This window comes from Eutrigla gurnardus, assembly GCF_963514095.1.
Source record: "Eutrigla gurnardus genome assembly, chromosome: 23".
Classification (NCBI taxonomy): domain Eukaryota; kingdom Metazoa; phylum Chordata; class Actinopteri; order Perciformes; family Triglidae; genus Eutrigla; species Eutrigla gurnardus.
This window is the reverse complement of record NC_139934.1, coordinates 632,611-645,110: the sequence shown is the minus strand read 5'-3', so window position 1 is coordinate 645,110 and position 12,500 is coordinate 632,611. Positions and strand designations below refer to the sequence as shown.

The 12,500-nt window shown below is 45.3% G+C and overlaps 1 protein-coding gene across 1 annotated transcript in view; it reads right to left on the bottom strand.

Moving 5' to 3' along the window:
* LOC311009398 (diacylglycerol kinase eta) overlaps positions 1–7,776 on the bottom strand; it is a 43,556-nt gene extending 35,780 nt beyond the window's left edge. Inside the window, exons 1-3 of the mRNA XM_084003537.1 lie at positions 7,655–7,776; positions 6,508–6,783; positions 4,808–4,912 (exon numbers count right to left, since the gene is read on the bottom strand). Coding sequence (XP_083859663.1) covers positions 4,808–4,912; positions 6,508–6,600 — 198 coding nt within the window. The 5' untranslated portion in view covers positions 6,601–6,783; positions 7,655–7,776. The remainder of the gene's footprint in view (positions 1–4,807; positions 4,913–6,507; positions 6,784–7,654) is intronic.
* Between the last annotated feature and the right edge of the window lie 4,724 nt (positions 7,777–12,500).

The following is a 12,500-nucleotide window of genomic DNA, read 5'->3' as shown; positions in this document are numbered from 1 at the left end:
ATGATGTATAACACGGAACATTGTTTAGCATTTCTACTGGCCAAAAAGGAATATCATCTCAATAAGTACAACTGGGTGATAAATACGTACGTTACATTTCATCTTTCATCACATGTCGAGATATCGTGATGCATTTTTATATTCAACAATACCATTTAGGAACTTCTTATACTGCACTTTTTGTTCTGAATCTACCACCAGTTTGGCCCGCCTATATCTTGCCTATAGTCGACTGACACATTTTTTTCCTAATTGATTGACAAAGTCGCTCTCCGGGAGCTCCAGGGGGCAGCGGGTCACCTCCTAAGGCCCGGATGATGCTGCGTTATGCCGATGATAGTCGACTATTCAGGGTCGCCCCTATTAAGGACACTAAACAATTACGCAATCTCCGTCTCAAAGTAGCCGTGGGCAGCGAGTCTCAAATAGCCGCCGCCTCCTCGACACTCAACCTGTTGCGACGGTAAAAATGGCGAGGAGAGAGCCTGCCGCCCGCTGTGTGGACGCCTTATGTAACTGGATCTCTCTCTCCCCCTCCCTCCCTCCACTTACTAATTTTCTCCCTCTTTTGTCTCTCTCCATCTCTCTCAGTATTGACCCACACACACTCTTGCAGCTGTATCGCATCAAGCCAAGGGCATAAATCAAAGCGCACACACACACACACACACACAATACGGGCCATCCCACACACTCATGCACTCTCCTCAAGCCATTTCAGTTTACCGTCCCACACACACACACACACACACACTGTAACTCGTCCTCATCTCCATTGCGGTGAACACCCACACAGATTTCAGCACAGGGAGCGAGATGCAGATAAAAAAGAACACATATAGTGTGGGTTTTCATTTCAATGCACCGTTGCAGGAAATCCACAGGAAGGGTGAGGAAGAAGAAGAAAAAAGAAAGAGCGGCGTTACCTGTTGGTCACTACTCAAGACCGAGACGCCGAAAATACGTCTGGTTATATAATCAGAAGGTGGTGCTGCTATTTTAGAAGGTTTGTTTGGAACACTTTATTCATAGCTTCCGTACTTTATTTTGTATGACACATGTGGGCTGGTTTTACTGCAAAATCAAACAGTTTTGTTATAAAGGGATAAAAAGTATGCCGATGTAACTACATAGTGATGCCGATTTATAAAAGCCCAAAGTCCTGCTTTGTTAGGTCTGTCTGCAAGACCACAAGATAACTACTGTTAAACCGCTGGTTTTCTGAATGGAGTCTGGTTGATGGTGCTAGGCTACGCTAACATTGTAGCTGCTCCATCAACACTCCAAATAAGGTAATCTAGACATAAATACAGCAGAGACCTTGTTGTTTGGACCACAGACAGTCTCTGGTTCCTCCACATAGTCTGGTCTGGTCTCTGGACTAATGTGAGCTACTATTGTAGACCTCTGGGGGACCACAGACAGTCTCTGGTTCCTCCACATAGTCTGGTCTGGTCTCTGGACTAATGTGGGCTACTATCTAGACCTCTAGGGGACCACAGACCGCTTGGCTCTCCCACCTTGTCTTCTTCCTGTGTGTCTTTATATTCCACAAAGTAAATGAGAGTAAAGGCAAACAGGAGGAGGTGATGGGGGGGGGGGGGGGTAAAGAGACCTTATGTAACTGAACCTGGAGGCAGAAAGAACAACAGAAATAAAGTTTTATTAACTTCCCATATTTAGCATCACATCTCCTGCAAGCTAACTGCTTCCTGTGAGGATCAACGATATAATTCAGAATAAAACATTGTATAAAATCAGCTTGTAAGGGGTCCAAACTACCCCCCCCCCCCCCCCCCCCCCCATTTGAGTCATGACATTCGGTAAGCTAGCTGTCAGATAGCGCGCTAGCTATAGCTAGCTGTTGGTTAACTGCTAAATGGAGAGCCACGCTCGAAATAAATGACAAGAACGAAGTGAGAGTAAAGTACAAAGTACGGACAAAATAACAATACCTCAGAGAGCCAACTGCCGTGTTAGCACCTGGCTAGCGTGTTAGCAATTAGCTAGCAGTTAACTACAACTAGCAGCAGGCTACATCGTTCTTCATAAAGTCTCATTCCATGATCAGTCAGATGTAAATATTAATACATCGTGATTACATATTAAAATGCAGACTCTGTGTTAACAAAGAAACTCGTTTTTAATCTCAAGATAACTGAATCGCCCAACCGGCCTGCTGAGATAAGCTAACGTGACGTAGCATCGCTAGCTGAGATAAAGCAGGAACAGTTCCTGCTCTCTCTGTAAACATCTGATATTTCCACGTCTGTGTGCTCTGAATGTCATATAACTTAATGTGAACACATATAATAATATCTCACTGTATTGATTTCCTTTACTGGACAGTGAATTATAATACAGTCTGCTATAATGAAGAGTCATATCTGGATGTAATGTATGCTATTGATTGGCTGTTTATGTACTGTGGAGCTGCATGGTTTTTATTCTTTTTTACAAGTATGATAAATAAAGATATGAGAGCCCAACCATCACAGCAAACAGACATGGTGCTAAATTCAGTTCTGTTTTTTTATCTCTTTCTCACTTCTAAGATTAGTCACGCAGGTCGGTTAGAAACATTTTCAATAACTATAATTAGAAACCGACTTCCTTATTCTGATCCGTGAACGTCGACACGATAAACTCACACGATGTCACAGAATCTGGTTAGTTTTTATTCTATGTAGACTGTTTTTGAAACAGCTGAAAGTCTATATGGGCATTTCATTTATATGCACTTTTGCATTTTTTGCCTTTTCTTTGATGATGATAATAGAATAAAGTTGAGCAGCAGACAGGAAGTGCAACAAAGATGTGAAGACATTGCGGTTGGCACCGAAGCCAATGTGACCTACCTATCTGCATATATATATATATATATATATATATATATATAAATAAATAAAGGATATAGTATGTGGCTTGTTTGGCTTTGGTTGCAGCAATTTAGACCTCAGGTTAAAAATAAGTAAATATCAGCCAAGGTTACATTCACTTTGATTCTAGACAATAAAGCAGCAGCAACAAAGCATTTATCCATCAGCATCACATGCTTAATCATGGCTTAACATGACACGGTTAATATAATATAATTAAATGCAAGGAAGTAAGATAAAAACTCAAAAAGCTCTACACACACACACACACACACACACACACACACACACACACATACATACACACACACACACACACACACACACACACACACACACACACACACACACACACACACACACACACACACACACACACACACACACACACACACACAGTCCCACATGGACCCAAACAAACAAAAGGGACACACAGAAACACTAATCTGGTCAGGCCATTGTTGTCACTGCTGTGTAATCCTCGAGTCGATGACTTAATCTAAGTCACATGACTGAAGGTACACACAATCTAATCAACACACAAACACACACAGAGAGAGAGAACTAATCACTGTGGAGCTGATTGACCGACAGTGAATCCTGAGATCCTGAACCGCCGCTAGCAGCCAACAGGATGTGAGCGTCGCCGTGACAACAAACCGACGACTCATTCGTAACAACGTTCCCGCCACGTATAGAGGAGCGGAAAATCCCACGTCACAAAAACGTGTTTTTGTCAACTAAACAGAAACAGAATTGCAAACTTCTACTAATATATGTTGAATTAACTGGTTTAATTACAAATACGATTATGTTGATTGGTATTTTGATTATTAAAAAAAAATACTTCAGTTTACTATTTTCTACTTTTTATTTAACACATTTGTATTATTTGTTATCCACCGTTGTACCTTGTACATTTACAATTTTATGGTGGACTGTAAATTCTGTTTAGATTTAAGATATAAAAAAATCATATAATCTGGATGACTTCATAAAAACAGGGAAAAATACACGAGTGACACACGCACACTAAAGGTCATAATATCATCTCTGCCTCTACTTCCTGCCCCGAGAAGCTGAAACCACGGCAACCCCTCTCACAGATCTTATGCCCTAATATGGGCGTGCGCACCGCCCCTCAACACCACATTACGGCAGCGTCCGAAGAGATTAGCCAATCAATACCAGACTAATATCCAATATCGGCTCCAGGAATTATGGCGTTATGGGATGGCGTTCCCGTGACAACGAGGGTTACCAGATATCCTCCATTTCCTATTGATCGGCTCATGATTTACAGTCAATGTGGGTAATGCTTAATGATTTACACACACACACACAATAATACTTGTCATCTGTGTATTTGCATTGAAATTAATGCTTTTCTCATCACAGATATAACATCAATAATTAATGAGGCAGACGATTATGCCAGTAAGAGGCTGGTCATCAACCATCAGTGTCTTCCTGTAAAACAGTACGTCCAGTAAGACGGAAAACTCTTATGGTGCGATTACGTCAGATCAGACACTTCAACACAAATCGGCAAGAGAGGAAAACGCTGCAGCCAGGAGGCGGAGCCAAGGCCTGAACAGGAAGTCAGCTGACCTCATCAGACACAACGGACACAGGGTTTATACAGCGGTTTACAAAGTGACACAAGTCCTTCAAATGGCTTCGAAAGGCAGATGTTAAAACTTTCATATCACCTCCTAAATAAATAAGCAGCTTCGACGTTAAAAAATAAAGAAATCCATGACTTTTCCCCCCGAACTAAGAGCACTTCCACAAACTCGCCTTTCCTGGTTTGCTAATGTTGCTTTTAACCTTGGAGAAGTCCTGCTTTAATATGTATAAAAGTAAGAGAATATGAGGCTTGCTTCCTGGAAACCTCGTTTGTCGGATAATAATCGTTTGTTTCCTACCTTGGCTCGGATCTGTCCCGATGTCGACACCTTGCGGATCAACTTGTGCGACGCCTCTTCCTGTTCGCCGTCGCTGTCCGATGACTCTTCTCCAGCTTCTCCGGCCTGCGAGACCAAGAAAAGGGAACAAATGCTGAAAAACATATGACATTTAATTTAATTTATTGTATTTAATATAATATACACCATCTGGAGCATCTTTTGTGAGGGAGTTTAAATTTGCTTCAGCTATCAAGGTTTGAAACAACTTTCTAAAACAACACTCCATCGTCGGCATATTGAGAACATAAGTTAATAAAAAATGGGCAAAAATGTTTAGTCATGCAGATATACTATAGACTCCAAATATGGTCATTTCCTTCCAAGAAAAGGCCAACATGCCAAAACTGTCGTCCACAAACCAGTGGGGTGACGTCACCATGACAACGTCCACTTCCTGTCCGCAGCCCTTGGTTTCTACTGTGCGTTTTCAGAATAAAAGACATTTTGTCTAAAACCTTTTGGTGTTTTTCTTTTAACTTTAAATCTAAAATGTAATTCCATCGGTGGAAGCTCGAGTCCATCAAGCTGGAAATGTCTCGGCCCATTTTTTTTTTACCTGTACCCACAATTCGTGAACCTCACACTGGACTTAAAGTCCCAGTCGGCAACATTTTTTGGATCATATTCACCAAAGCCGACTCTACACTCCGATAGAACAACATAAATCATCCGGTTTTAGAAAAAAAAAAGCACGCCTCTACGTGCACGTAGAGCCTGTTGTTTGTTATGCAAAATATCGACCGGATCATCCTGTCCAATCAGCACGCAGGGCTGTGTTCGTGCACACACAGAGCCCCTCCCACCTCGGGTCGTACCACTATCACAGGGGGGAGGCAGAGGAAGTAGCAACAAGCTTCCAATTCCTCGTTAAAAACCCAAACGAGGAGGAAAAGAAAACACCGGTGGAAAAGAAGGAAAAAAGAAAGATGGCGACGGTGCCCGTGATAAAACCAGAGTCAACATTGGACCCGCGTTTCAAAGGTGGCGTGATCTAAGGGAGTTCAAAGGGCACGAAGTCGAGGGGGAGGAGCTCGGTGGTCGTGGGGGAGGAGCTCGGTGGTCGTGGGGGAGGAGCTCGGTGGTCTTGGGGGAGGAGCTCGGTGGTCGTGGGGGAGGAGCTCCGTGGTCGTGGGGGAGATGCTCGGTGGTCGTGGGGGAGGAGCTCGGTGGTCGTGGGGGAGGAGCTCCGTGGTCGTGGGGGAGATGCTCGGTGGTCTTGGGGGAGGAGCGTGAGAGTTGTAAACATTCAGAATCAGACAGAGTGCCCTCCATCCACTGGACTTGCTGACTGGGACTTTAACTAAAGAGACGACCGCCCTGATCTCTCGCTCACTGTGAACACACCGGTTACGTTCTGATTCATCACATCCTGTGTGCCGAGGAAAGGCCGACCACCGACATTGAAAGCAAATCGAGATGTCCAATCAGATCTAGAATCAGGGCTTTTATATGAAACGTATGAACAAAAAGGTCAAAAAGGGACTTCAATCATCCACCTGCAGGATGAGCAGACCTTAAACTCTCTCACTAAAAGATGAAAGTTATGACACTGGGACACACGGTTAAGATGGTGTGAAATAACCCAGACTCACAAGAAACAAGACTTCAGATATGTTTTCTATCAATTCTGCAAATGAAAACTTTAAAATAGTACTTACGATGTGAGTCCTCTCCGAGTCGGCCTGCGGCGACCCCAGCGGCTCGCCGTGCTCCGCCACGTACAGGACGTTGGGGTTCAGTTTGGATGCCATGACCAGCTCGAGAGACGGGAGAGAGGGAGGAGAGGGGGGAGAGGGGGGGTGGAAGGAAGGAAAGTGTGATGAAAAGTTTGCCAGCTGAAAGAGGAGGAGGAGGGGTGGAGGTTGGCTATAGAGGAGGGAGGGGAGGATGAATGATGGGACAGCCGGGCTCGGTCCTCTCTGTCTGGGCCAACTCTGGAAGAGAAGCAGGAGGGAATTAGTGATATTGTTTTTATTCTAATTGTCTTTTTGGCAGTAAAACTCCTAACTCCTCCATCGCCATCACACATGGAGCTGAAGGCCGCGGAGCTTCTCGTTTCTGGTTCCTCTTACTTCTTCCTGCTTGTGACTAAACACTTTGAGGTTTCATGTGGTTTCTACACAGAGCCGTTGTGATGCAGATCGGCCCCTTGAGGCGACACACATGAAACCATAACGACGACGACGACGACGACGATAAAGATGAGGATGATGAGGATGAAGATGATGAATGGAGAACATACTGGTGACAAGGGCAAAAAGCACCGATCACACGGCTCATTACCAGGAAGATTATAACATCAGATATATGGAGACCCAGTCAAGCACGCGCTCGTGCACGTGCGTTGTTTGAGCGATAAATAAATAAATAAAAGTGCATGTATGTAGGTGGACACAAAAGCCCTGCAGCCCCTCCGTTCACACCAGAACTTGAACACAAAACATAAAAATGAATTAAAAACGTGCACGAGCAGGTTATGTCTCTTCTCGTGTCTAAAAGAAGGTAATGTAAGAGACGCGGGTGCACAACAGGCTGCTGTCCGTCCAGTCCGCGGCGCCGTTTGTTACACCGCGCGGCGGCAAATACATAAATACATATCGGTAAATAAATCAATACATGAATCAATGTCAGTAATCCAAATTCAACTCGTGCTCGTTCCGTCAAACACAAAACAAAACGCGCTGCCGTCCATCGACCTGGACGGACACCGTTGCCTCGCGGACACCTCCTCTGCACAAACAAACATAATCAATCACATAGATATCAATAACCGGAGCTGTGTCGCTACATGTGGACGTTATTCACCTCCGGCAGCGGTCTCCTCCTCCAACCGATCCGCGGCGTGGCGCGCTCTGGTGCCCGGCCTGGGTCGCTGCTCAGCCGGCGTGTCGGTGCTCAGCGGCGGCGGCAGCGTGCGGGTCTCTCCCGTGGTGAGAGAGAGAGAGGGGGGGGAGAGAGAGAGAGAGAGAGAGAGAGCGAGAGAGAGAGAGAGAGAGAGAGAGAGAGAGAACGAGAGAGGGGGGGGGAGAGACGCGGTCATACGCATAGCGTCGGAGCGGATCTGAATCAGGTAGGAAGACGAGGGAGGGGGGAGGAAGGGGGGGAGGAGGGGAGGCAAGGGGTGAGCACGGAGAGAGAGAGAGAGAGAGAGAGAGAGAGAGACAGATTTGAAAGGGTTGAGTCGCCTTGAATATCGCTGCTCGGAGGTTAAACGGAGAGCAAATGCCGCGCACGCGCACTCACACACACACACACACACACACACAGACGCGCACACAGTCATATGTGTGATGTAAACAGCAGCTAACGATGCAGACACGCGCACCGTGTCTGCATCGTTACGCCGATACGCGCACGAGGTTCCCCGCGTGACGTGATCACGCACGCTCATCAGAACCAGCTCATTTGCATATAATTTCCATATTAAATGCCTTATTTAAACATGGTTGCGCAGAGGGGTCAAAAGTACTACTATACTCAAGTACACATACACATACTTGTGTTCTAGAAGTAGAAGTACTGATTCTACTTCTTTAGTCAAGTACAAGTAAAAAGTGTCCCCATGAAGTACATTTCTAGTACAAATACCTGAAATCAAACTTCAATATTTGTACTACCCACCTCTGCACATTCACACACATTAATCAGAACTAGCTAACTTAAAATATATATATTTTTTGTTATTAAAGGTGAGTATGTTAGCTTGTAGTTCAAGGTCAACCTTACAGCTAAGTGTACACGTCATCTAAGTAGCTAACTAGCATTGGTAGAGACCTGTCAATCAGCAGGTAAGCCATTTTCTCATAGACTTCTATACAACCAGAGAGGAGTCGCCCCCTGGTGGCCAGCAGAGAGAAGTAGGACCATTTTCTCATAGACTTCTATACAACCAGAGAGGAGTCGCCCCCTGGTGGCCAGCAGAGAGAAGTAGGACCATTTTCTCATAGACTTCTATACAACCAGAGAGGAGTCGCCCCCTGGTGGCCAGCAGAGAGAAGTAGGACCATTTTCTCATAGACTTCTATACAACCAGAGAGGAGTCACCCCCTGGTGGCCAGCAGAGAGAAGTAGGACCATTTTCTCATAGACTTCTATACAACCAGAGAGGAGTCGCCCCCTGGTGGCCAGCAGAGAGAAGTAGGACCATTTTCTCATAGACTTCTATACAACCAGAGAGGAGTCACCCCCTGATGGCCAGCAGAGAGAAGTAGGACCATTTTCTCATAGACTTCTATACAACCAGAGAGGAGTCGCCCCCTGGTGGCCAGCAGAGAGAAGTAGGACCATTTTCTCATAGACTTCTATACAACCAGAGAGGAGTCGCCCCCTGGTGGCCAGCAGAGAGAAGTAGGACCATTTTCTCATAGACTTCTATACAACCAGAGAGGAGTCAGCCCCTGGTGGCCAGCAGAGAGAAGTAGGACCATTTTCTCATAGACTTCTATACAACCAGAGAGGAGTCGCCCCCTGGTGGCCAGCAGAGAGAAGTAGGACCATTTTCTGATAGACTTCTATACAACCAGAGAGGAGTCGCCCCCTGGTGGCCAGCAGAGAGAAGTAGGACCATTTTCTCATAGACTTCTATACAACCAGAGAGGAGTCGCCCCCTGGTGGCCAGCAGAGAGAAGTAGGACCATTTTCTGATAGACTTCTATACAACCAGAGAGGAGTCGCCCCCTGGTGGCCAGCAGAGAGAAGTAGGACCATTTTCTCATAGACTTCTATACAACCAGAGAGGAGTCGCCCCCTGGTGGCTAGCAGAGAGGATGACAGTTTAAGGCACTTTGGCTTCGTCTTCAGAGCCGACTCATGCTCTGATTTCATCTCAGTGGATGGAGATGTTGTTAAGAAAAGTACACGCCTAACAGAGAAAGAGAGAGAGAGACGGAGAGAGAGAGAGACATCCACATTGATAAAGGAGAGAGAGCAGACGTGTACACATGCACTAACATGCACCGTCAGTGTAATAGTAATTTGTTTACAGTTGATTAAATATTCATGCTGAATTAGCTGCGAGGCTGCCAACAGTCACTTCATGTGTGTGTGTGTGTGTGTGTGTGTGTGTGTGTGTGTGTGTGTGTCCTCCTCCACCACCACCTGTGTTTGTGTGTTTTCACTTGTGGAAAAAACAGAAGACAGCGTGCACACACACACACACACACACACACACACACACACCTGCTGGATTCCCCGCTCCGATCAGGTGATAGTGTTACTGTATTTGTCTCTTCTTTCTCCTCCTCCTCTGGTTGCCCCTGGCAACGGGGAGAAGGATGAGAGCAGAGGAGGGGAGGAAGATGACCAAGGGGGAAAAATCGCATCTAAAGGTTCTTTTTACTGATAATTATATATATTTTATTTGTATTTATTTATTTTAAGCTTTCAATTCATCACAAGTTGAGAAATTTGACTTTACACATTTATCTCATTTACTGTTCTATATCCTACATTTGTGAGATGATCGTTACACCTCGGCAAAAGTGTTTTTGCAAAAAGGGAGGACAGACACACACACACACACACACACACTCACACACACACACACACACTCACACACACACACACAACCACGGCTCACAGGTTGTTAAATTTCCTGTCTTCCACATCGGAGCGTCGCTCAGTGGGGAAGCAGCAATCACAAGCTGAGCAATAAAAGAACCCGATAACAAAAGAGATAATTAACGGCTCCGTGTTACGTATCAAATCGAGGGCAAATTACCGCACGCCGCCGCCGTCTCGCTAACGAGAACATACTGTCGCACTTCCTGTAGACAGACAGACAGCCATTGCCTGTCTGTCTACATTTGCAGAAGTGATTTTTAAAAAACCGATATAAAGAGTTCACAACTATGAGAGTGTTTTAGAAAAAACGATGTGAATTACCGAGACGGGGGAATATTAACAAATGTACAAGAAGTCATGAATTAGTTTTGTTTACATGGAGAACTCTACGTTGTGGTGAGACCAGCTCAGAGGTCGCGACCTAACAGACCTGTGCTAATCGGTCACACGCTCATATTTATCTCCTTCATGAATAAGTCACACACGTGTCACATGAATACACGATATTAATATTTCGACACTATTCAGCAGTTTTCTTTTTAGTCGTTTAATTAGTCACAAATTATAAAGCTCTTCTTCTTTAAACATTTAGAATCCACGAAGTTCCTCCTACAGCGATACGATCATTTTAAAAACGCTTGTTTTGTTTTTTGCTACACATTTACCAATGCTAACGCTTTCATAAGATGTACGATGTTACATTTTAACGCTTTGTTAACGATATATGAAACAAATTTTTTTTTTAATGTTTTTTTTCTTGGGATCTTTTTTTAAGGTGGACTCACAAATTAAGCGTCCCAAAGTGAAGCTAACGTTTATGTTTACGTATAAACCTACAGTGTGTTGTTATTTTAAATCCGATCACGACATCCTCAACCTATCTACGTGCTTTTTTTCGGCCTGGACCTAAAACTTTGGTTTCGTTGTCCGAACTGACAGAAAAAAGAAGAAAAAAAAACGCTAGCACGAGCGATACACGAATAAGAAGATTTACATGTTTGTTGCTATTTCACGTCGTGAAAACCAACTAAATGTATTTATTTCCACCCGTTCTCTACTCTCATGATTCTGAACCAAACACCTTTTCTTTTTTAGGCAAGCTTGTTATAAAAAAGCACCCGTTGTCATGGCGATATTGAGATCTTTTCACAAAAAACCCAACTGTGAGGCTTCAGATGACGTTCACTTCTTCTATCAAGGTTGAGATTCAGCTGCACGGCCCACACATCGCCGCTGCCGCCGGCTGAAAACATCTTTAACTTTGCTTTGATGATAATAAGCTGAATATATATATCTGTCATTTATAAAATTACTTCACGCATCCTTTTGGTGATAAAACACGATAAGATATATTTAAAAAACACAAAAATGAGACGTCTAATTGTTAAGGGAGGGGTCGATGTGCTTTCTCCAGAAGGTCGTTAACGTTATTCCAGCTGATCTGGGATCGACCCGGCTCATTATTGATCGGCCAATTAGAGGGGTCGAGGACGGTAAGTGGAAGAGATGAACGGCAGCAATGACTCCACGGCTGATCCAGGATCAGCTCGCCACTGAGAAGAAAATCCCCCCTGAGCCTCCCACATGGTTCAGTCAACATATGCACCATGTGTTACCATGCTGCCACCTAGTGGTGTAGTCCTCCTTAGGGGGGGGGGGGGCTCATTAAGAGCATGGATTATTAAGTACTTCCCCTTTGATCAGCCAGAGAGGAGGCAATCAGGGGCAACACTAATGAGGCAGGGGGGGCAGCAGGGGAGACTTCGATGGGGTGAGACGGGTTCAGGAGGGGAGCAGCAGGCGAGACTTCGACGGGGTGAGACGGGTTCAGGGGGGGAGCAGCAGGGGAGACTTCGACGGGGTGAGACGGGTTCAGGGGGGAGCAGCAGGCGAGACTTCGACGGGGTGAGACAGGTTCGGGGGGGCTGGTGAAGGCTGTGAGACGGGTTCGGGGGTCTGGTAGGTGGACCTTGAGGTGAGACGGGTTCAGGGGGGGCTGGTGAAGGCTGTGAGACGGGTTCGGGGGGGCTGGTAGGTGGACCTTGAGGTGAGACGGGTTGGGGGGTCTGGTGAAGGCTGTGAGACGGGT